Raw genomic sequence first — 26,577 nt, forward strand, 5'->3', positions numbered from 1 at the left:
ACCTCATCAGTTTAAAGAGACTGCCGGTTCCTGCTGGACTAATTCATCTTCATGCACCCTGACTGCAAAGACTTTTCCACACATGCTGTACACAATGTTTCCTGTTCATCGGATATAGCCACCTTCCTAAGAATGCTTTGCTGTACAATTCCTCCTATTTAACCTATTCTATGGACATTCCAGACTTTATTTCTTATGCTGTACATCCACTACCTCTTGGAATGGGGAATGAGACATTCCACAAGCTGCTGAACTTTACTGAACTCCATACTTACATTGAACAACTTAAGAAAACCTCCAAAGAAGTGAATCATACTATCACTTTTGAAAATGGACAGATTGCACAAACTGTAGAAAATTTACTAAGAGACGCTCATGTCTCAGTTTGGGAACTTTTCTTTGGGTATTCGCCCACTGCAAACCACGTATTTAATGTTTTAATTCACCCTATCATTATCTTAATTATTGTACAAATTTTGTTATGTATTATTATGCTTTTTCTTTGCTGTAAAGTGAAACACATGTACATTTCTTTACAACGCTTATCATACAAGCTTCCTTCTAACTTTTAAGGCAGTTATATATGTATTTCCAGTATCTTTTCTGACACTTGCTAATTTGGTCCTAATTTGGTTTTAATTTGGCATGGCCTATTGCATGACCATTACCAGGGTCAGATATAATATTATCCCATATCCCATACTTAGATACTCTCTCTTATGACATCTTGGTACCTTTATACCTGAACCTCCTGAAAAAGCTTCCTGCATCCCTTATGTACCGTTCACTCGCTCAACGACAGGTAAGATATAGGCATACTGGGATCCCCGCCCAGTTGATGGCCTATACAACCTAAGACAGAGGTTTGAACTCATAATGGGAACAACCTATCTTCATAGCTTGGAGATTCTGCAGCAAAGGGGACGTGCGACTATAATGTTGGAGGTAAAAGAAGCATCTGCTAATTGCAGATTGACTGTTTAAAGAAGGGTACCACAAGCTTGCCTTCATTTAAAAAAAAAAAAAAAAAAAAAGTATGGGAGATGTCAGCCTAGAGGCCTCTGGGAGATTATATCGATCTAACTCTGGCATGGGAATGCAGATAGACTCTGTGTGCAGGGAAACTGTTTTAGGTAGCCCTGATTGCCCTGATTGAATCATGGCTAGCTAAAAGGTGTTAATGCCTGATTAAGAGGGTGCTTAGGATAATGGTGCACAGATCAAGCCAGAGACTTAATCCCATCAGGTTTCTCACCCTCCTTTGTCTATTAAATTGACCATTGTCTCAAACAGTTTGCAAGTTCTAAACAGAAAGATACTGGGAGATACAATATTTTCTCTATTCAGAATAAGATTCCAAGGTATAAAAGCCTGCTCTCTGCAACACACATGGCTCTCGCTCTCTCTCTCTCTCTTTCTATCTAACTACCTCTTGGCTCTTTGCTTGGCACTCTGGTTCTGTCTTGGCTCCCCCTCTCTCGGTCTATCCTTCTTCCCTTTATCTATGGAACACGAAGCTTCCTAGAACTACAAGCTTCTATGTCCCTCTTTACCTCTGACCTCTGTAAGGCAGTGAGACTGCTTGCTCTCTGCTTAAGTGTAATGCTCTCTGCTTAATTGTAATGCTTATAAATATTACTTTTCTGTAAGCCTATTTCTATAATATATTCTTTATGCAATCACCTCTGGTTGTGTCTATTATTCTACTTCCTGGTGAGTCATCTGTGAGGAACTGAACCTGGGACCTGGCGTTTGTCAGTACGCCTTTCACTTAACCCCTACCACCTAATAGTGTGGGGGCCACTTTCAAACTGACATTGACAAGAAAGCATTGTTCAAAAAATGGAAAAAAGACCAAACAAAGGACAACCAAAAGGAGCACAAAGAACACCAAAGGGAGTGTCACAGAGTGGTTAGGAAAGCAAAAAGAGAATATGAAGAGAGGCTGGCAGGGGAAGCAACAAACTTCAAATCATTCTTCAGGTACGTTAAGGGGAAGCAACCAGCAAGGGAGGAAGTGGGACCCTTGGATGATGGAGACAGAAAGGGAGTAGTAAAAGAGGAAAAAGAGATAGCTGACAAGTTAAGTTAGTTCTTCACGTCAGTTACATTGTTCTGTAGATCTTCCCAGTAGCTCAGCAAATCTGTGAAAACTGACAGGAGACTCTTCTTGTAAGATCTTAAATGTTAAACAACATCGCTTGAATTCGACCCACTTGTTAATTGGGAGTCAGTATAGCTCTATGAGTAGTGATGTGAGATGATTGGATCTCAGTTTGTAGAATTTAAATCTTGCTGTTGTGTTCTGTATTAGTTGAAGATTTTTTTGTTAATTTCCTTCATGAGTCCTGAGAGAAGTCCATTACTATAATCTAGAAATGATAATATTGTCAATTGGACCAGTATCCTTTGATCAGGATAATTGCACACATGCGTACTTATAGCTTTCTAGGGTTGTAAAATGAAAATGGAAAAAAATAATGATGCAAAATATTTTAATAAAATCCAAAATCTTATTTTTTATTAGATATCAATATTAGATCATAAGAGTACTCAATTAATTGATTAGCAAATCAATTGAGTATCATTTGCATCAGAGAATTATTACAGAAGCCAAAAGCTGGCCTTGCTCATAAAAAATTCCAACGTTTTACCAGTTACACGTCCATATATATCCTAAATGACGACATTCCTTCGTTACAATCCATCTGCAGTCTAATTGGTTCACATTATTTATTCCCATATAAGGCTAGCTTCATATAGGCGTGTCACAAATTACATTCTTATATCTAAAAAAGTTACATTCTCACATTAAGCTTACATATTTTATAAAAACAAGAAATACATAGACCATATTATAATACACTTACAAAACTCCTCAGATTTTATATTCTTTCCTGTAAATATCAGTGTTCTTTTCTATTCTGAGATCTCTGTCTCACAAAGACTGCACAAAGAAAAGATGGAAAGGAGCAGGTACCCCTCCCATCAAGGTTCTACGTAAAAAAAGTTGCTCTCTAATGAAGTAGAAAAAGTTGCTCAAGGTCAGAGGTCAAACACCATCTGTTGCCTTATCAGGATCTCTTCAGGATTTCAGATATATGAAGATCAAAATAAACTATATTCCTAATCTATATGTATTGTTAGTTTATATTCCTAATCTTTATTGGTTGTTAACATATTACCTATAACTACCTAAGTAAATTTCTATTATATAATTTTTCCTAACTTTCTGATAGCTAACTTTGGATCAATTCATACCATGATACACATGTGGTTTAGATTTATCCTTAGCAAACTCAAGTCATGGTAAACCTAGGGCCCCCTGGTTTGTGGATTTCAGGTCAAAAGCCAACTCCTGTCTGCCTACATTTCCCTGAGGATTGGCCTAGTTCAGGCTGGTCACTCTAACACAAAGAAACTCTATAAGAAACTTAAGCTTCTCATCTGGAGTACATTTGATATGGTAGTCATCAATCACAAAAATGTCTTAGCCTGCCTCCCTATATCCGTCAAGCACATGACATATATCAAATCCATATGGTAACTTAAAGTCCCTGTTTTTAAACTTTTTGTATTTCTGATCATTTTATTCCAGATTATCCAATTTTCATTTATTAATTTATAGCTACTAATCCACATTCTCACTTGCTCTTGGATCAGGCCTTATCTAACAGTTTTTCTTTTCTTTCTAGCTAGTAAATCCTGATGCAATGTGAGAAAGTGTAATAGCTGAATTTTTTTATTTCATGTTGGCTCACTGTTACCTGCCCAGGTAAACAAAGCTGGCCCTACTCAGAACTACTTAAGGCATAGGACCAGCTCCTTACCTTTAGTGTTGGTTGAGAAAACAATGTCTAACCCTTCCCAATTGTTGTAGTTCAGCAAATGACTTTCAAACTAGGTTGTTAATATGATTTTCAAATGTTAGTGAACTATACTGGATGACCCCAAGGACTCTAGAGTCCCTCTGTATTGAGGTAAACTCCATTTGTCAGTGTGACAGAGGATAGAATTAAGTGTTTTCACAGGGAAGCCCCTATGAGGGAAAATGAACCCTTGCAGTGCCCAAGAGCGGATGACAAACTTAAAGAACTGCCACAAGGGCCAACATTAAATAGACCCATGGTTTCACCTAGGACACTGCCAATGAAGAAAATCCCTTTGCAAAACAATGGATAGAAAGAGTCAAAGACTCCTCATACCTGTTTATCTTGTCCTGTAAAGCAAGTAAAAGAAAGGTTAGCAGGACTTCAGCTCCCATCAGAGGAATCCCAAAGCCAGGAATAAAACAGTTCCAGTTTCTGGTAAACCTAGAACTAGTTTGAGCCAGCCTAATAAGCACCTGAGCACAGAAGCAGCCAGAACCAGGCACACACCTGCACTCCAGCTTAATCAGTTAGGGACAGGGAGAGAAAAGGGTGGGGCTCACATTTGCAGGTAGCCACTCACTGGGAACACACTAGAGAGAAGGAAGGAAGCTAGGCCCAGATTCACTAAAGATTGTGGAGTCAATCGCTGTTGGCCCAAATCATTTGCATGTAAACACCCGACTCAAACCCATTGAGTTGGGACAGAGCCCTGACAGTAGAGGCAGGAGAAGCAGCCTCCTGTCACTGCTGTCAGAGCTTCTGCCGGCTTAAAATTAAAAAAAAAAAAAATTGGGCAGATATTTTGCGTGTATTACACACGCACAATATGAGCCCGATTAAAAAAATTTTTTTTTAAAGCACACCCCACCCCTTCCCGACAAGTGACCTTTCCTTCTCCTTCCCTGAACAAAAATAAAAGTGCCCACTCCCCCCGCCAATGCCCAATGCCACCGCCGCTGCTTCAAAATTATGGCAGGAGGGATTCCCACTCCCTCCTGCCATCAGTCTCACTCCTGACTCCCCCCCTCAACAAAAAACAAACAAACGGCAGGAGGGATGCCGACTTCCTCCTACCACCGGACACCCCCTCCTCTTAGGGAGTAACCTAAGGAAGTCCCTGATTGGCTCAGGTGCCTCAGGACCCTCCCAAAGGAGGAGCCCGAGGTGCCTGAGCCAATCAGGGCCTAAGACCCCTCTCCGTGCATCACATGATGCACCAGGGCAGGACTAAGGCCTCCAACGCATCGCGAGAGACATTGGAGCAGGAGGGACTGAGCACCCCTCCTGCTCCGTTACAGGTATGGGGAGGGGGTGTCCAGTGGCAGGAGGGAGTGGGCTCCCTCCTGCCATAATTTGGAGGCTGTGACGGCGGTGGGCATCGGCACAGGTTAAAACCACAGATTCTGCAGTGGGATCCCTCCTGCCATAATTTGGAGGTGGCGATGGCGGCAGGCATTGGCAAGTGGGGGGGGGGGACATCAGCACAGGGGGTGGCTTTGGTGGAGGGGAGCATCGGCATGTGTTAAAACCATGATGTGCTTTTTGCAGAATATATAAAAAAGGAAAAATTATTTTTTTATATTTTCTGCATTTCTGCTAAAAGCGCATTGCGAGCCCATGGTTTTAAAGGGCATAAGAGGGCAGGAGAGTCAGTAAGGAAGTGAAGCGACTGGTCCTCAGCAGTCGCTTCACTTTGGATCGGCAAGCCCAATCGGTGTTCCTTCTTCTGTTTAGTGAATTGAGGGCTTCCTACATATGCATGCCATCTCCCCTCTTTTGCATGTGTGGATCAGATCAGAGATTGATCGCACAGCTGTTTAGTGAATTGGGTCAGGAAACGATCGCAAAAAATAATCGGTACACAATCGGTAAGTTTTGTGAATCTAGCCCCTAGTCCTTTTTTACCAAGGACCATATATACTGCAAGCTCAGGTAGGAGCTCATGACTGGGAGGATTCTGGGGATACTTTATACTGTGATGAGAATGAAATTGAAATGGAGAATGAATTGTTTTGATGAAATGGAGCAGGATATTGCAGTCACCTCTGACATGGAACGAATGGAAGTGAACTAGAACTCCCAACAAAGTTGCCTACAACAGAACTGTTTGTGTTTAAAACCCAAACTAGCAGCGCTGCATTGTTTAAGGCTTCAAACTGTTTGTTTTTGGTATCTGTTTTTGCATAGAATGGGAAACCTGCTAATTAAGCCTGTGTGTTGATACAGGCACTGCTAGCAAGAGGACAATTTGTGGATTGTTTTCTAGAAGCTATTGGGGGTTTGGGTGGGATTTTTGTACACAAAAATCTTCAGGGAGGAATGGATTCCAAAATCAAAGGGGTGAAGTTTATATAGTAAAATCCCAAGGAAAAATCCCCAGTGCTGATGCTAGCAAGAAGCTGATAACAGTGAAGTATTTTGAACAGGCCTGGTTGGAGTAGAGAATGACACGGTCGCAGCTACTGCGTTTAGCCGCGGGTAACCCGTCAAAAACGGGGAATGAAAATTAGCAGCCTTTGCGGGGACGGGGACAAGGCCATCACCGCCCCGTGGAGCGGTGAATGGTCTTGTCACCGCAGTGAGGCATAAAGGATCATGCGGTTCCCGCAGCCCCCCACCCGCCCACCCTCACGCCGGCTCGATCGTTTAACCAGCTTCCTCTCTCCACCTCACCTTAGTTTGCCGGCTTTCTTTTTCGGCGACCGGAACGCTTTCAAAAGAGCCGTGCACGCGCGGCTGCTCAGTATTCAATCTTCTGCTCTGACCCAACTGGAAACAGGAAGTTGCAGCAGAGCAGAAGATTGAACTTTGAGCAGCCGCACATGCGCGGCTCTTTGAAAGCGTGCCGGTCGCCGAAAAAGAAAACCGGCAAACTAAGGAGAGCTGGAGAGCAGTAGCGTACCAAGGGGGGGGCGGGAGGGGCGAAAAAGGTAATGGCGCCAGGCCTTGGAGCACCGAGGCAGACCGCTTCTCCCCCCTCCCAGCCGAACCCCCGCTGACCCTCCTATCTCTCCCCCCCAAGTGAACCTTTCCGACCCTCCCAGCGAAAGCAACAAACCTCCCTCCAGTAGCGTCGGCTTTCTCCTCCCTCTGCCGCATCACTGATGATGTCATCAGTGACGCGGCAGAGGGAGGAGAAAGCCGACGCTACTGGAGGGAGGTTTGTTGCTTTCGCTGGGAGGGTCGGAAAGTTTCACGGAGGGGGGGGAGATAGGAGGGTCAGCGGGGGTTCGGCTGGGAGGAGGGAGAAGTGGTCTGCCTCGTGCTCCATTACCTTCTTCGGGCAACAGCAGCGTTTACAATTCGCTGCTGTTGCTGGCTTCATGCCTTGTTCTCTGCCGGGTCCTGCCTATTTCCTGCTTTCATGAAGACAGGACCCGACAGAGAGGAAGGCCTGAAGCGGGCAACAGCAGTGAATTGTGAATGCTGCTGCTGCCCGATGAAGTTCAGGACATCAGGACATCGGGGAAGGAGCAGGGAGAAATTGGCTGCTGGCTTGGGGGTGAGGGTAGGGAAAGAATCGTGGAAGTGGAGAAATTGGCAGGATGGCTTTGTGGGGGCTAGGGGGAGAGAGAAAGAAAGGAAAAAATAAAGAGGGGGGGGGCCAGGGGGAGAGAGAAAGAAAGGCAGAAATAAAGAGGGGTCAGGGGGAGAGAGAAAGAAAGGCAGAAATAAAGAGGGGGTCAAGAGGGAGAGAAAGAAAGAGGAGGGCCAGGGGGAGAGAGAAGTAAAGAGGGAGGCCAGGGGAAGAGAGAAAGAAAGGCAAAATAAAGAGGAGGGCCAGGGGGAGAGAGAAAGAAAGGCAGAAATAAAGAGGGGGGCCAGGGGGAGAGAGAAAGAAAGGCAGAAATAAAGAGGGGAGCTAGGGGGAGAGAGAAAGAAAGGCAGAAATAAAGAGGGGAGCCAGGGGGAGAGAGAAAGAAAGAGGGGGGGGGGGCAGGAGAAGAAAGAAGAAGGACCAGAGGCTCATGAAATCACCAGACAAAAAGGTAGGAAAAATGATTTTATTTTCAACTTAGTGATCAAAATGTGTCCGTTTTGAGAATTTATATCTGCTGTCTATATTTTGCACTATGGCCCCCCTTTTACTAAAACGCAATAGCGGTTTTTAGCGCAGGGAGCCTATGAGCGTCGAGAGCAGCGTGGGGCATTCAGCGCAGCTCCCTGTGCTAAAAACCGCTATCGCAATTTAGTAAAAAGGGAGGGGGAATATTTGTCTATTTTTGTATAGTTGTTACTGAGGTGACATTGCATAAAGTCATCTGCCTTGACCTCTTTGAAAACCCGCGGAATATAAATGATAATTAACATTTTCTCTGTGTACAGCGTGCTTTGTGTTTTTAAAATTTTATTGTTGGTAGATCATTTTGACTTGGCCACAAAGGTAAGGGGGAGGGAGGGAGGGGAGCTGCTGAAAGACATCTAGTAATCCTTGCAGGCTTGACTGTGCAGGGAATTATTTTTGTAAAATCATGTTTTGTTATGTGACTGGCATTATCTAGACTTTAATTTCTATGAATGAATAGAATGAAAATGATATAAAATTACTTGCTTGCGGGGACCGCGTGTTCCGGCTCACACAAGGAAGGAGGGGGTAAAAGGGAAAAAGTTTCTCTTCCTTGGAAATAGATTCTGAAGTGACCTCATCAAAGAAGACCAGCACCAAATGTACAAGAAATCCCTTAAACAATGTCAAAAGAGCCCAAAATAGAAAACTGCTACTGCCTTGAGACTCCATTATTGAAGGAATCAACTTGAAATCACAGAAGAGACAGGAAAAGGTTAAATGCCTCATGGAATCCTCAGGTACAAAACACAAACCAAATTGTGAATGAAATCAGAGCAGACAGTAAGAATTATAAAATTGATGTCATTATCCATCTGGAAAAAAAGGCGTACTAGAAATAATGCCTCAGCAATACAATTTTCAGAAGTTCTATTTGCTCATGGTAAGAGAGAAGAGAAACTGCTAGTGATGGTGGGGGGACTGATAGAAGATATGAAAGAAGGGTGGTAGAAAGGAACAGATGGTAAAGGAGGGAGGGAAGGGTGGTGATGGAAAGGAATAGAACAGACATTGAAGGAGGGTAGAGAGGAACAGACCCTGAAAGGAAATGTGGAAGGCAGAGTGGGGAGAAGACGCTGGAAGGGAAGAAGACAGATGCCAGACTATGGGGGAGCGGAGGGAAGAAGATGGGTGCTAGACGGGGACGGTGACGGGACGGTGAATGGGATGGCAGTGGCGGTGACGGGGCGGTGAAAGGGATGGTGGTGACGGTGACGGGGCAGTGAAGGGAACGGCAGTGACGGGGCGGTGCAGAGGATGGTGGGCCGGGGACGGTGCAGTGACGGGGACAGATTTTTTCCCCGTGTCATTCTCTAGGTTGGAGGCAATGTGGCCTGGATTCAGTATAGGACACCTGTTCTCAGAAGCCACCTAAGCAGCTTTTGAGAATCGCACATGGATGCCCTATACAGAATCGCCCTAAGCCGCCTAACCACCACTCTAACTGGCACGCGTATTACAGGCACCAGTTAGAGAATCGTGTTACTGCTGAATTGAGGGCGGCAAGGGATGTCCCTGCCGCAATTAGTTTTAGCGGCTGTGGTCCGTCTCCCCTGCGCAAAGACTACCGGCGGAAGGGATGACCAGTCCCTCCTGCTGGGACCCCAAAACCAGCCCTTTCACACCCCTGAATGTCAGCGGCAGGAAGAGTGCCCAATTTGGACTTGTATACCACCTTTTTGTAATTATACAACCACACTCAAAGCGGTTTACATAGAGGTACTTCAAGCATTTTCCCTATTTTTCCTGGTGGGCTCACAATCTACTGTACCTGGGGCAGTGAAGGATTAAATGACTTGCCCAGGGTCCCAGGGAGCAGCACAGATTTTGAACCCACAACCTCAGAGTACTGAGGCTATGTGTATTTTAAGTACCACTTGAAACCATCAAGCCAGTATTCAGAATGGTTGATGTCTACCCACAAATAGATCAACCGCAGTATATATAAATGTTGATAAAACTTAAATAATGATTATAGGTGAGCAACAGGAACATCTTTGACCTAGAAGATTATGTGGAGGAACAGGGGTTCTTAGACGAATTTCAATTCGGCTTTCAAAAGAATCACAATATTGAAATAGTTTTCCTCATTTCTGAATAAAAGATCGTTCTGTGTGGTTAACGGGGATGATCAATTTGAGTTCTTTCCTTTGCAATGTGGCGTGCCTCAGGGTTCCTCATTGTCTGCAATGCTATTCAATTTATTTTTGGGACCAATTGGGGAACCATTACAATATTGAATCTATGTGGATGATCTGCAGTTTTTCTTTGAATTTCCTACAGATAGATCTCATGGTTTTTGAATGCTGTCACATTATTTGGATGAGATCAAATCATGGATGACGGCAAATTGTTTAAGCCTAAATGTCACAAAAACAAAAATTTATGGCTTTCGTCTGCTGGGGCTGAGGGAGCCCCACAAAATTTTGTGTACGTAGGTGTTACCATCCAGCTCCAGCAAGAGATTAAAAGTCTGGGGGTTATTCTGAATTCATCTTTAAATTTCCACAGTCATATCTCATTAATAGTTAAAACTGTGTTTTTCAAGATCAGGATGATTTTAAAATTATGTGATTTGCTGTCATCTGCTAATTTCAGACTGGTTATGCAAAGTTATGTCTCCCCCTAACCCCCGCGAATAGAGAGGGAGAAATGTACTATGTAAGTTTTGTAATGTGATGTAAAATATAATGTAAACTTTGACCTTTACTATGTATGTTTACTTATAAGCCACTTAGGAGATAAATGGATTATAAATTCTTTAAATAAATAAATTACCATATTTTTTGCGCTATAAGACGCACCTGACCATAAGACGCACCCTAGATTTAAATGAGAAAAAAAAACATTCTGAACCAAATTCTCCCTGACAGGCTCTGCACCCTGTCCCCCTCCCTGCCAGACTCTTGTCCCTATCCACCCTCTGGTGGTCTAGAGGTAGGCCAGGACAGGGCACAGGTCAGGCAGGCCTAGTGGCCTGGTGGCAGGCAGGCAAGGCAGGGCCCCCATACAGAGACAGGCAGGCAGGGCCTCCCTATACCTCAATTTCTCCGGCGGTCCAGCGCTGTAGGGTAAGAACTTTCAGCCTCCTATCCTTTCCTCCAGCTGACTCTCTCCTGCCCTTTCCTCAAGCTGACTCCTACGGCACGGGACAAGGCAGGAATCAAAAAGCTCGCACCTGTCTTCTGCACTGCTCTGACACTGCGTCAAAGCAGTGCAGAAAGCAGGTGCAAGCTTTTTGCTTCCTGCCTTGTCCCACACCGTGGGAGTCAGCTGGAGGAAAGGCCCTGAGGGGAGGGAGCTGAAGAGAGATTTTGCTGCTTCGCCGGCTCTTTGCCAGTCCTGATGTTCTACCTTGCTGTCGGCGGGAGTCCTCGCGTTTCAAGAAGAAAAAATGTCCTTCGGCAGTGGCAGTATTTGACCTCTGCACCATCAGAGGTCCTACTCCCTTTTGTACAGAGCCAGTGGAGCTGAAAAATTTTTTTTGTCTGCTGTGGCGGTTTTATGCTGCCTTCCCCCGCCGGTGCTGAAAACAGGGAGCTGAAGAGACGTGCTTCAGCAGCTCTTCCTCCATGCCGGCATGGAGCGGCACTGAGGGTAAGCTTGTAGACAGCGGTGTCTACAAAGAGGGAGTCAACCGGAAGAAAGGGCAGGAGGCTGAAAGCTCATGTCCTACAGCGCTGGACCGCCGAAGGAATTAAGGTCGGGGGGGGGGGGGTTGTATTCGCTCTATAAGACGCACCCTTATTTCCAACCAATTTTTTTGGGAAAAAAGTGCATCTTATAGAGCGAAAAATACTCTTTCCAAGAGATTGACAAATTATTAATCCTCTGTTTGGGAAGATTAGGGAAATCTCTCTTCTTCAGAATCACAGGGCTTTGGAATAACCTTTCTGCCCTACTACGGAATCTTGGCTCCTCCAACTATTCCGAAAGCATCTAAAAACTAGGCTATTCACAAAAATGTAAGGCTCTCTTCCCCCCTATACTCAACCTCCAACCCCATTATGCTGTTCCTTCCTTATATTAAGCTTTTGTAAACCGTGCCGAGCTCTATAATTATGGAGAGGATGCGGTATATAAACTTAAGGTTTAGTTTAGTTTAAGGTATGGATAAACCAGAGAGGCACTTAAGATCAATGCTGTTTTATCATCCAATATTTTTTCTTGGACTTGGAAAGAGAAATTTTTAGTAAAACAAAAGGAAAGATGACGTCGTAGATTCAAATATTCACCAGTTTCTTGATCCATTAAAGCCACCCAGGATTTAGAGAATTATCCAAATCAAAAACCTACCAACCATCTTTAAGTACAAAAAAGGCTGTGTGATAAAGGCAAGAATTTAGGAAATTTGTCCCTCATCCCTCATTTTTTAGTTAACATAAATGTTTTTAGTATTTGAGGAGATTTATATTTTTTTACAAAAACTTAACTGAAATGTGGGTCTGTCTTTTAACAAATTAATCCCTAATTTGATCATTACTTTTTATTTCAGCTACAGATGCAGAGAATGCTGGGGCAAGTAACTGACCAGAGAGCTTTAACCACTGAGCTGCAGCCAGGGGTATATCAACTTTTTTTTTTTAGTTTTCAGTTTGAGGAAAGTTTTCATTATTTGAGATTGTTCCTTAATCCTGCAAAGAAATCTCTTTAACCACACAGTAGTTTTGACTAATCACTAATGCTAATATCCATATAACCGGGAATGATGCTATATTGGTTAAGGTTTCTGTCATTATATAAAGTTCTTATACGCAAGTCTCTGTATAAATTAACATGTTTGGTTTTTTTAAAAAGTTAAGTATTAAAACAAAACAAGCAATCAGATTGATGCACGTGCATTCCACTGCCTTTTTCAGCCTGACAGTTTCATTGTTTCCAGGGTGCACTGCAGTGGAATGTCTAGTGCCCCCAAAAAATACCTCCCCCCTTTTTTACTAAACTGTGATAGCGGTTATTAATTACAGGGAGCTGTGCTAAATGCTCCACTCTGCTCTAGAGTATTTTCTTTAATCAATTCTACCATTTCCTCAGGCAGGTTTTGTTCCTCCACATTACCTTGGTCATATCATCATCTAATAAAATTTATCAGAACTAGCACTCAGGTCTCTAGAGATCCCAGAAGTCAGTCAGAAATTAACTCCTGAAATTTTGAACAGATTCTAGACTTAGGGCTCCTTTTACTAAGCTGTGGTAGTGGTTTTAGCATGCACTACAATGCCGCGCGCACTAGACGCTAACGCCGCCATTGAGCTGGCATTAGTTTTCCTGCGTAGTGCGGGGGTTAGCGCACGCAAATCACACTACTGCAGCTTAGTAAAAGGAACCCATAGTACAGAATAAATTATCATCCCTATCTTTAGAACAACAAGCCACAAACTGAAACTCATCTTTAAAGGTAACTTATAATACTTTAACTTCCTTAAAAATACATCATCTTATTCCAGGAAGAAGCTTTATATGATGGCTAATTATTCCTATTAATATGCTAACTCTGCCATAGGGAATGTAAATAGTGGAAATACACATAGACCATAACATTTGGAAGATTTTAGAAATTACACTTTTATTACAAAACAGTGGTTTGAGCAATCTAAACAAAGTTCTTATTCTGCTTAAAATGAGAGAGCTCCCCAAATGGGAAAGCTGTATAATATTTTGAAAGAATTCACTAAACTATCAACAATAGCATGTGACCCTAATATAATAAATGCTAACATACTAGCTTGATTTTTTTTTTTCTAACGTTCTAAATTTATAATCAGCTTTTCATGCTTTATCAGGGCCTTATAACCCACCGTAGTGGGAATTTCATTATGTATTTCCTCTCCAATGCTCTTACTTCCATCTTCCTGTTTAATACATGATACTCTAAACTAAGGTTTTCCAACGTCGGTCCTCGAGGGCCACAATCCAGTCAGGTTTTCAGGATTTTCCCATTGAATTTGCATGAGATCTATTTGCATGTACTGCTTCCATTATATGCAAATAGATCTCATGCATATTCATTTGGGAACTTCTGAAAACCTGACCTGGTGAGGGCCGAGGTTCGATGCCCCTGCTCTAAACACTGTTTGAATCACTAGAGCACCACATGATCCTTTACCATCTCAGTTTATTAAATTATTTCATTTCCTATTACTTCCTTTTATTTTTCAAATGATAATTACTAGTTTTCAAAATTGTAGTACACTGTTATCTGTCCTTGTATTAAAGGCTCTATACTACCGTAGGCTTCTCAGTTTTATGGCTAAGATCAAGTGTAGTATCGTAGGTGGCTCTTATTTCTATTGTCTGATGGTAAATCTTCCATTAATATTCACATGAACATGTGGTTCCAAAACAACTGCATGATCTTCTGAACAAAACCAATACACTACAATCCAACTAATTGGGTTTTCATAAAGCACATAAGCCCAGATTCACTGTTAGCCGATTCCTGGCTGATTTTAAAACAGTGATTGATTCACTATCTTTTTTGCATGCAAACTCCCGACTCAATCGTTCACTGAGCATTTGAGCAATTGAGTCGGGGCAGAGCCCTGACAGTAGTGACAGGTCAAGCAGCCTCCTGTCTGCTGTCAGGGCATCTGCCGTTTTTTTTTTTTGTTTTTTTTAATCGGACAGATATTTTGCATGTTTTACAAATGCAAAATATCTGTCTGATTAAAACAAAAAAGAAGAAAAGCCACCCCTCCCCCCTAGAACCCCCAAAATACCCCCCTGCCAATGACTGCCGCCATCGCCGCTTAAAAATTAGGAAGGATTCCCACACCCTCCTGCCATTAGGCTGACTCCCCCCCAAAAAGAAAACAAAGACCCCCCTCCCTGTATCCGTACCCCGTCCCAGATACCCCCTCCCTGTACCCGTTCCCCTCCCCCCTCCCCGTACCTGTAAGGGAGCAGGAGGGATACTCACTCACTCCTGCTCCTATGCCTCCAGCGACGCGTCTGCCTACCATGGGGCCTTTGGCCATCATGTGAGGAAGGAGCCTGAGCCAATCAGGGACTTCCTTAGATCTATCTGCAGATCACAGGTTGCTGCTTCTTAGACTTCAAACAACTGGTATCTTTGGAATGGTGCTCGATTGATTTGAATCGTACCTGATAGATCAGACATATACAGTCTTATATAATGAATCCTACTCTGAACCATATACTTTTACTTGTGGTGTCCCTCAGGGCTCTGTGTTGGCATCTAAGCTGTTCTATGTGTTCATGGCCCCATCGCTTGAAAGTATTCAATTGCTTGGTTTGACTGCTTTTACTTTTGCAGGTGATTTTCAAATCCGGACTACTCTACTCTAGATCTCTATAATATCCAGGGCATTGCTGCATTTAACTTCAAACTTACTAAGATAACTGACTGGCTTTTCAATCATAAAATGACATTAAATCCAGAAAAAAACTTAGGGCATGAAATTTAACATAAATAATCCATATATTCCAACTCTGTAAAAATATTAGGAGTTACATTAGATGATGAATTATCATTCAAATCATGTATCTTTCTAATAATTTTTTTTCTTTAAATTTCATGTGATATGGTCTGTTAGAGCTTTATTCTTTAGGAAAGCTTTAATAACAATATTCTTCACATTAAGTAGCATTGATTACTGCAATTCTCTGTTTAAAGGAGTTTGATAATTTGAGTTTAGATTCCTTCAAATTCTATAGAATATGGCAGTAAAAGTTATTAAAGATGTAAAGAGATGGAGCCTTCTTATCAGACTTCTAAAGAAGTTTTAAGACATTTCATTTTAGGGATGCTTTTGCTTCTAATGATACTTACTGCAGGAGATGGTAGAGCTGAGTAGACATGGGACATGTAACAGCAGGCTGATTCTCTTTTCTCCTCTATAAATAGTAACTTTTTCTTTTTTTGCCTATGTCTTTCTTGTTATTATTGTAAACCACTATGCCAAATAGTGGTTTACCAAATTATGAAAAAACTGTAAACTATTTTCTCTGAGGTCAAGTAGGCATTATATTCTCACATCTGGGTGACATCATCCACTGAACCCAGCACAGACAGTCAAAAAGTGTACTGTCATTTTAAAACTTTAAGACTGCCCATATCGTGCGTGTGCTGGTGCCTTCCTGCTTGATATTGGCTCATTGAGCTATCAGTTTGTCACTTTTTCCATGAAGCTGTGATTTAGTCTCTAAACGCGTCAAACTAATCTTCTTTTTCGGCCTGATTCTATATAGGATGCACAGTCTCAGCAGCCACCTAAGCAACTTTTGAAAATGACACATGGGCATCCTATACAGTCGCATCTGTCCTAATGGACAGATGCCTAACCCTGCCTAACCAACCTTATTCTCTAACCGGCATTTATATCACATGTGCTGTTTAGAGAATTTGCCACTTAGCTGATTGTGGCAAGGGAATCTCCCTGCCACTATCAGCTGAGCAGCAGTGGCAGGGAACCCCAGAACCCCACCGCAAGTCGGCCAGCAGGAGGGATGCCCACTCCCTCCCACCGCCATCCCCAAACCCCCCAACACCCCTACTCCCTTCTGCCGGAACCTCCCCACACTGTCCACGGCAGGAGGGATGCCCAATCCCTCGTGCTGCAAACCCCAAAACAATCCCCATCAGGAGGGATACCCACTCCCTCCTGCCAGCAACCTCCCTAAGCATTCTCGACAGGAGGGATGACCACTCCTTCCTGACGGCACCCCTCCAACATCCCCAACAGGAAGAATGCCCACTCCTTCCTCCTGGCACCGCCAATGAACACATGATCCCCCACCCTCTGAAATTCCGACCCCCCCCATGGGAGTGGCTTTAAGTATCTGACCAATCGGAGTCTTAGGCCACTCCCATTGCATCCCAAAATGCACTGGGAAGGAAGCCTAAGACTCCGGTTGGCCCAGGTGCCTAAAACCTGCTGTCCCTAGGCACCTCCCTGCACCCGTGACAGACGCCTATAGTGAAATGTGCTTCCCAATTGACTGGTTAGACAGTTGTAGGAGGTCTACTGCTGCCTACAATCGGGACACTGTTCATAGAATTTGGCCCTTTATGCTTTCCTGGTCATATTTTCTTTTTATTTAGTCATATTTTGCTTTTTATTTCCCTTCTGTTCGGTTCAAAAATATAGATTTTTTTTTTCATCGATTTCATTTTTTGGCCCTTTGTACTCTTTTTTGCCTATTTGCAGGCCAGAAGCATCAGCAATTTTTTTGTATTCTGATTACTCGACCTTCTTTGACGATAGTGTCCTTTGACTTCGCATCGGCATTTTTTCCATCGATGTTCAAGGCTCCTAGCATCTTCAAGCAGGGTACTCGATGCCACAGGACCATTTCAGGTACAGATCTGAATAACTTGTGTGTCCAGAGCCTAGGTCCTGATCATTGAGACATTTCCTGCATGCTCTGCTCTCATTTGTAGAAGAGGTTGCTTAAAGCCAGGAAGTTGCAATTTGGGAAACTTTTCAGTTCAACTTCGAGTGCATTGACTATGGCTGGAGACTCTGACACACAATTCTGTGCTACTCCAGCATCAACACTGGCATCGATGGCTTCTACGATTCATTCCACCTGTTCATTGTTAGTGCTACCAACTTTGGGGGAACCTCATAAGAAAGCTATGAAGCATAAACATGTCTCCCCCTCAAGCATCATCACCATCAATGCACTCTAAGCATCGATGCATCAATGCCTGATTGCTATCTCTACAGTTGGTGTCTCCTCTGAGGTGTGCCTCGATATTGAGGTCCCCAATGCCTTGATATCCAACACAGCCCATGCTTAATGTACCCTGGTCGATATTGGTACCGGCGCCATCTCTGCAAGATCGGCTTTGAACGCTGTTGCAGATAAAACTGGCTAGGATGCTGCAGTCGCACCCTATACAAATTCCTGCATCAACACACCCAGTATCAGCTCAATATGAACACTGCCTTCAAACTTCATCGAGGCATCATTCTCGGACACCATGACTTCGAGCATTCAAGTTGAGGAGATGCAGATCCCATGCATCCTCTTCATTCTTCTCAATGCTCACCTTGATGATCTACATCTTCAAGGGCTAAGATCAAGGAGTATGATTCAGACCTGCCATCAAGCTTTTCCAGTGACTATCCTGATTTGAGTGTAGTTCAGGGGGGTCTCAAAGTCCCTCCTTGAGGGCCGCAATCCAGTCAGGTTTTCAGGATTTCCCCAATGAATATGCATGAGATCTATGTGCATGCACTGCTTTCAATGTATATTCATTGGGGAAATCCTGAAAACCCAACTGGATTGCGGCCCTCAAGGAGGGACTTTGAGATCCCTGGTATTGATGAGTCTTACAGAATACCTTCCAATCCATTTCCTCCACCTCCTCGCTGAAGATCACACCCTGAAAGTCTCTCATTTACAAATTTTATCAGAAAGGTGGGAGAGGTGTTTCCAATCAACATGGAGTCTGAAGCAGAGCCTCGAGCAGAACTCATGAAAGCCCTAGACTATAAAAGGTAGCTTAAGGACTGTAAAGATTCTACTCCATAATTTTATGAAGGAAGCCTTATTAAAAAACTGGGAATCTTCACTTTCTATCCCAGTGGCTCTATGCAAATTGGACACACTATGCAGAATTCAGTCTAGTCCAGGATTTGACAGACAACTGCAACAACAATCCTTGGTGGTTGAGTCTGCCTTGAAGCGAGCGAACAATACCAGAACTTATGCCAGTACTCCACCAGGCATAGAGGTCAGAACCCTAGATAAATTTGGAAGAAGAGTATTCCAGGGTTCCATGCTCTCTAATAGAATCTTAAACTAGAATTTTCTATGACTGAAATAAGGTATTGGCAGTTATTAGCTGGTAATGGGTATGATAAATAATATATTTTATGAAAGTACAGTAATATAACTGCAGCTAATAATTTGTTAAAATTGTGAACTATTTGATATGGTCTGTTTTATCTATAGTCTACTTAGATGAAGCGGAATAAAAAATTTTAAATTAATTTTATTTGACATTTTACATGAAATTTCTTATTTTAAAAATGTCATCTTTTGAACAATACATTCCATTGGAGCATCTTAAGTCTTACCAACATTTGACAAATGATCTCCTAGAAACCAAAAAATACATGGTGCATTTTACGTTTGATGCCTTTGACATCTCTAAATGTTTGATTTACTATTCTAAATAAAAATTTAACTAATCTTCTATATCTACCCGCTCCACAAATCAGAGACATCCTAAACAACAAAGGCAGAAGAATACTTAATCTCAGCCTCAGTCCAAACAACATCAGTTTTTTTAACTCCTTAATAGAAAGCATTACCAGTATATCTCTATCTTTATTTATTCAATTTTCTATACCATTCTCCCAGGGGAGCTCAGAACGCTTTACATGAATTTATTCAGGTAATGAAACATTTTTCCCTCTCTGTCCCAGTGGGCTCACAATCTATCTAATATACCTGGGGCAATGGGGAGATTACGTGACTTGCCCAGGGTCACAAGGAGCAGTGTGGGTTTGGACCCACAACCTCAGGGTGCTGAGGCTATAGCTTTAACCAGTACATCACACTCTCTTTACCTCAGACTCTACCCATAGGAGCTCGATTCCACCACTTTTACCATTGATGGACCCTTGTAACAACAGATCACTGGGTCCTTCAAGTGGTGAGTCAGGGCTATGTTTACAGCAAAAACCTCCAACTCATCCTCCTAAAGAGTCTTTTTTTCAACTCCCTTCAAAAGACCCTCTTTCACCAGGAGCTTTCAGTCCTCCTGCAGCTAAATGCCATAGAACAAGTTCCCCTGTAGGAGAGGGGCTTAAGATTCTACTCCCAAGTTCTTCTTGATACTGAAAAAGATAGGAGATCTCCATCCAATTCTGAACCTCCATGCTCTCAACAAATACTTAATAAAGGAGAAGTTTTGCATGGTTTATCTGGGAACCCTGTTACCGCTGTTAGAGAAGAATGACTGTCTCTGTCCTTTAGATCTACAGGAAGCATACAGCCCTATTTCCATCCTACCTGCTCACAGGAAATACCTTTGTTCTTGAGTGGGGACACACCACTTCCAGTACAAAGTACTATCATTTGGACTAGCATCAGCACCAAGAGTGTTCACAAGATGCTTAGTGGTAGTAGCTGCAGTCTTCTGCTCATGTGGCTTTCATGTGTTCCCTTACCTAGACAACAGGTTAATCAAAACCTCATCACAGAAAGCTCACAAGGCCATCAATTCCACAGTTCATCTATTGGAACTTCTGGGGTTTGTGGGAATACCATCTTCAACCCACTCAAACTTATAGTTCATTGGAGCTCTCCTAAACACAACTCAAGCTCGAGCCTTTCTACCGCAGCAGATGCTTGACACTGATTCATATCTGTCAGAAAGTCTCATCTCTCAATGCAGTTTTCATGTGTTTCCTTGCATGGACAACTGGTTGATCAAGGTCTCAATGCCTCAATAAGTTATTCAATAAGCAGGTCCTGGCTACAGGATTATTTCCTATCTCACCAGAGTGATGCTCTCCTTTTATGATACTCCCTCCTCAAAGGCAGCACAAGGGCTGCCAGACTGGAGATGGGACTTCTCTACAGTATCCCTTTAGGTCTCCTCTATTTACCTCTCTGTGTCTCAGCTCCTCCAAATCTGCTACTCTAGCCTCAAGAGACTTGTTTTCTGAGAGCTAGGAGTTCTTTGCATCGACCACACACATAAAACCTCTCGCCAACTGGGAGATAATCATGTATGTGACACTTAGTGCAAAAGACTGGCTAACACTTCTCTCGCTTCTGGACTGCTGTTTGTATCTTAGTATTAAGCTGTTCAATTAAATCATTTTAAGGTACTAAGGATATTAGACTAGTATAAAGACTTTGTATTATACCGTTTGCCTTATTTTGTGTTTGATTAGCAAGTAATTAAATGTAATATCATCTGTAAGAAATAATCCGCCTGTTATTCTAATTAGAATAATTGACTATAAATTAAGCATATAAGTGAAGAAATGTGCTAGAGGTAAGCAAGAGTTGAGGGGAGAGGGTGGGAAAGGCCCTGCTATGCCTTCTAGAAGCTATCTGTTAAATGTTGTAGGCTGTGACAATTATGTTTCTATCTCTAGCAGAAAGTTCAAGGGCTCCTTTTACTAAGCCGCGGTAGGGCTTTAACGTACGGAATAGCGTGCGCTAAATTGCCGCGTGCACTAGACCTTAATGCCAACATTGAGTTGGCATTAGTTCTAGCTGCGTAGCACAGGTTTAGCGTGCACTAAAATGCTGCGTGCGCTAAAAAGCTAACACAGCTTAGTAAAAGGAGGCCCCCAAGTTTAAAACTATAGGGAAAAGACTTTTATACTAGCTAATAAATCAAATTTGCTCTTTTAAAATTTAAACTGTCTTTATAAAGGAACCTAGAATGCATCTTTTATCCCAAAATTATCAAAGCACAGAGCAAAATAGTATTTACTTACCCAGAGAAATATCCTCTTCTCCCAGAGCTTCACAGACCCTGATCAGGAAAAGCTTTAGAAATTTTTAAACACAAAGGTGCAGAAGAGAAGATTCCACCAAGAAATAGATTAACCACCATAAATATACTATTATGTTGCCCTTATCCCAAGAGAATTGCAAATTATTGAATTAACCAAGATATGATGATATGACCAATACCATATATCATCCCACAATTTTTCTTAGACTTAGATAGAGGAATGAGTACCAATACTTAATATAATAAAAGCAAATCATTGCTGGAAGAATTTTTTAGATCCATATATTCACCAATACACAATGAATACAAATGTGATAAATTTGCATGTATTGCTTCCATTGTATGCAAATCTATTTCATGCATATTCATATATATAGTTAAGAACAATTCATTTCCTCCAACTTGTATCATTTCATTTAGGGGGGATTAGTCCCAGGACAAGTTCTTGACCAGATGTTCTTAATTGCAGAGGAGCAACAAAAGGTATAGTGACTTTTTTCCAGTTTTTAAATATTAATGAATACAGTTTCTGGTTATCTGAGAATAACTTCTTGATCATACATAGAAATATTTAGAACCACTTAATTATTGAGTTTTGACTTATCTCCATTGCTAACAGTCATATATCTAGGAATGATACTCTATTGCTTAAAGTTTGTCAGTTATAGTGGTCTTGCACCCAGGTAAACATTAAAAAAACAGTTTGGTACAGTCTGAAAAAAACTTTGCTTGACCTAGGTGATAACATTTTTCAATTTATGACAGTTTTGTTGTTTCTAGATGCACCATGGTGGGATGCCTAATTGGCAGAAACATAATACCAATTGGATTGATAATGACACTTAGGAGAATAAGAAAATAATCACTAATTATTATTTTAATTTTATTTTCTTTTTGCTTTGTTTTTGTTGGGCTTGTTTAATTTTGCTAATTTTTTTCCTGCTTTTATTTTTTGGATTTTTCTAAGGGGTTCTTTAATTTTGAAGTTTTATCTTCTATTGTGCCTTTTACGCACCTATAGTATTGAATTTATTGTTTTATCTTTTCCCTCTTCCTTCTCTTTATATAAGTAAATGTAAGTAATTATTTCTTTCATAGGTACTATAGTTAGATTGTGAGCCCATTGGGACAGGGAGAAAAATTTAAAATAGCTGATTAGATTTTGGGCCATTATTTAAGTCAATTTAATTGTTTTGTAAACCACTTTGAATCCTTTGGGAGATTTAGTGGTATATAAGACACCACATTTTAAATTAAATTAATCTGCTTAGTTATGTGTTTCACAGTAATTTTCCATTTCTACAAATGTTCCTTTTTTGGGTGGCAGAGAAAAGAATTCTTGAGCTCATTTGTGTGCAAAGCCAAGAACAGTAGTTTTCAACCTACACCTTCAGGCACACCCAACCAGTCACATTTTCAGGATACCCACCATGAATATGCTTGAGATAGATGGCATACAATGGAGATAATGCATACCACTTTAGCTCATGCATATTCATTATGAGTAGCGCAAAAACTTGTGGAGAAGGAGATGTTCAAGATGCAGGCTTTATTAACATCACAGTTTAATAATCCACATAAAAATATCTAGGACCCAAGGCATTGGGGGATATTGGCCCAACACGGTCCGTGTTTCGACGATACTGTCTTCATCAGGGGTTCCTAAGGTCCTGATCCAGAAGCTCATGGATTAAGAACTAAAAACAAACTAAGATGTAACTATGTGCAAATGAGAAGTCATTGGTTCCTAGATATTTTTATGTGGATTATTAAACTATGATGTTAATAAAGCCTGCATCTTGAACATCTCCTTCTCCACAAGTTTTGTGTTCTTGTCAGTTTTCCAATTTTGTGGAGTTTTTAAGGGTCAACCTCTTGTTTGGTATTCATTATGAGTATCCTGAAATCTGAATGACTTTGTTACCTTAGAGAATTCCTTCCCATTTTCTGCCACCACCCACCAGGACATAAGAATACCTTCTGATGGAAAGAGATGGGTTTCTTCCAAACTACTGATAATTTGAACTCAAATGATCTAACAATTTTAGGTTTGTATTTCCCTTAGAAGGTAGATCATGCCAAATTAATCTGATTGATTGCTTTGACTGGTTTCACATTAGGAGTCACAACAACAGAGCAAAGAAGAAAAGGGAACCAAAATATGGAGGTGGCTAAAAATGGAGATGTAACCACAGGTCCAAATATAAAAAGCTTTATTAATAACTAACTCAGTTATTAATAAGGATTTCTATATTTGGATCTGTGGTTACACCACCAATTTTGGCCGCCTCCACTTTTTGGTTCCCTTCACATTAAGAATCACTTCTGAGGCATTACTACTTTCCTGACTAATTTATCAGCTTCTTGTAGCCTTTCCGAATCTTATTGCCTGTCTTCCTCTTTCTGTGGTCTCTTGCAGTTTATAAAGGCTTGATGTCCTTTTCCTTTCAGTTACTACTTTTGAGGACCAAAAATGCCTTCTTTTTCTTTACTTTTCTTTACACAAAGGTTTGTTGTCATTAAAATAGCTCCTTTCAGTTTTGTCCACTGCTGTTTTACATCAACTAAATGTCCCCATCCAACTACCGTAACAGCTCCTTCAGTTTGGTTTTTTAAAGTTTAGAACCTTCACTTTAAATGAATCTATTCCATAATAGGACCTTAATTAAACTGATATCTCAAATATCTAACACCATGTTAAACATTTTAATCAGTCAACATTTTTAATACTGAGTTCCTAATGTGGACAGTACTTTCATATTTCAGTTGCGAGGAATGCCAAGGCAATTTCTTGACCAGAGATTCTTAACTAAAGAGCAGCAAGAAAAGGTATATATATTAATTTTTATCTAGTTTTGAAATTTGAAGAAAATTTCTTGTTATTTGATATCATTCCTTGATCATGCATATACTATAAATCTTTACAACATGAGATTAAATGCAAAATCAGTTACAAATTAAAATTAAATATAAAATTAAATAGAGGAAAAATTAAAATCCTTCCAGTCTCGCTATTCAGTCCTTCATACTGGGAAAAGAGCAGTAACATCAAGGGGCAAACCAGTTTTTAATAAAACAAAAGCAAATCATGGCTGGAAGACGTTTTAGATCTAAATATTCACCAGTCTGTTGATCCATTAAAAGTCACCCATGACTAAGAGATATTAACCAAATGAAAAACCCATCGATTACCTTGAATTAGAACAAGGGCTTGCGATAAAGGTAACAAATTTAGGAACTTTAGGGCCCGATTCTATAAAGAATGCCTATGTTAGGTGCCGCATAGGCAACCTAATCAAGGATGCCTAGTGACTTCTAACTTCAGAATCCACATGCAACTTTTTTAATTGGCTTAATTGGCGTGGTAGTTGACAGCACCAGTTTTCAGTCAATGAAAAAAAGATACCAGTTAAGAGTTCCACGCAGAAATCTTAGGAAACTTAAGTTGAAGTGCCCTTTGACATCTAATGACCTCTACCTGAAAAGTAGGCATAGTTGACTTAGGGCTCCTTTTACAAAGCCGCACTAGCGAGTTTAACGCACGTGACTTTTCATCACGCGCTGGCCGAAAAACTACCACCTGCTCAAGAGGAGGCGGTAGCGGCTAGCGCGGCCAGCGGTTTAGCGCAGCTTTGTAAAAGGAGCCCTTAGTCGTTGCTAGACATCCATGTTAGGCGCTGGCACATTAGGCCCAGTACAACCTGGCCTAATGTACCGGCGCCTACCTCAATGGCATCTAGCTACATCTAAGTCCACTGTGCCACTGCTAAGCATGATTCTACAAGCGGCGCCTAGTGATTGATTGACAATCGCACAGAGTGGTGTCCGCAATATAGGTGTGCTTAGGCACCATTTATAGAATCTGGCCCTTAGTACCACATCCTCCTTTCTTTAGTTAGCATAACTATCTTCAGACTAAAGTGAGGGGATTTATATTTTCCACAAAAACTTAGCTAAAATGTGTTCTGTCTTATAGAGGGATCGTGGAAAATCAAAAGGAGCATATTAAAAATTGTGATTAAGTTAAGCTTTTATAGCTATTTCAATAAAATCCAAGGTTTCCTATCATGTTAAAAGATAGAGGAGGCCAATAATACAGGATTCTTAAATATACTTAGGGCTCTTTTTACTAAGCTGTGGTACATGCTGCTCTTACCACAACTTAAAATTGCTTACAACAGGATGCACTCAGGCATCCTATGGTAAGTTTCAAATCTGCATGCTAAATAAAATTGTTTACTTTTTGTTGGAGGGACTATGTCTGGGGGAATAAAGTAGGTATTCCTGCACTAATCGGTTAGCATGTCCGCATTACCATATGCTATAACTGGCTAGTGCAGGATTACCAAGTGAACCCCTAAAGCCTACAAAATAAGTGTCAGTAAGTGCTTCTGCGGTAATTTTTTTAATGGCCACAGGCTAATGGCAACATTAGTGAATGGCCATTAATAGAAAAAAAATAGAATATCGGCTATTTTCCAGTTGTGGTAAAAATGGCCTTAGTGCGCAGAAAAAACCTGCAGAAGTTGCACTAAGGTCATGTTCTATCATAGCTTAGTAAAAGAACCCCTTATAACCCTAATATCAAGGTGAACATTTTAATCATGCAACAATTTTTAAAAAAATAATGAATCCCTAATGTGGGCATTACTTCTATATTTCAGCTGCTAGGGCAAGAATTTGACCAGCCCAGCGATCTGCAACAAAAGGTATTTTGACTTTTTTGCAGTTTTACAATTTGAATGAAGAAAGTGTTTTGTTATTTGAGATCATTCCTTGATCACGTATGGAAATCATTATAACTACACAGTTGAACCTAGTTTTGATTTATCACCATTGCTGATATTCATGAATCCAGGATTGAAGCTCTATATATTGCTTAAAGTTTCTTTTAATAAAACGTTCTTATATTCAGGCTTTTTTGTAAACTAGCATGCTTTTTAAATGTAAGCGTTCAAAGTATTCAGTGATGTCACCCACATAGCTAAGCAGGGAAAAATAGGACGGCTCTTTGTGCAGCCCTATCTGATACTTAGCTTTACAGGGACCAAAACTGAATCTGGCAAGTGTCTCCTTAACTGCTGGCTCCTTCCTGTCTCTGCCCTGGACCACTCTGGCACTACCTAGTTAAGTGCTGCCAAATATCAACTGCCACCCCTCTCGCCGTTCTCTATTTCTTGGAA

General features: G+C 41.4%; 1 protein-coding gene across 7 annotated transcripts in view; it reads left to right on the plus strand.

Moving 5' to 3' along the window:
• The window catches only part of CCDC7 (coiled-coil domain containing 7), a 730,660-nt gene that overhangs the window by 551,644 nt on the left and 152,439 nt on the right, over window positions 1-26,577 (plus strand). For all 7 annotated transcript variants that reach the window (XR_004538163.1, XM_033931492.1, XM_033931495.1 and 4 more), the window contains 4 exons: window positions 12,434-12,502; window positions 21,815-21,877; window positions 24,161-24,223; window positions 26,059-26,103. Coding sequence is in view for 6 of the 7 variants with exons in the window: in XM_033931492.1 (XP_033787383.1) it covers window positions 12,434-12,502; window positions 21,815-21,877; window positions 24,161-24,223; window positions 26,059-26,103 (240 nt within the window). In the remaining variant the exon portion in view is untranslated. The remainder of the gene's footprint in view (window positions 1-12,433; window positions 12,503-21,814; window positions 21,878-24,160; window positions 24,224-26,058; window positions 26,104-26,577) is intronic.

Source organism: Geotrypetes seraphini, chromosome 2 (genome assembly GCF_902459505.1).
Source record: "Geotrypetes seraphini chromosome 2, aGeoSer1.1, whole genome shotgun sequence".
Taxonomy (NCBI): Eukaryota; Metazoa; Chordata; class Amphibia; order Gymnophiona; family Dermophiidae; genus Geotrypetes; species Geotrypetes seraphini.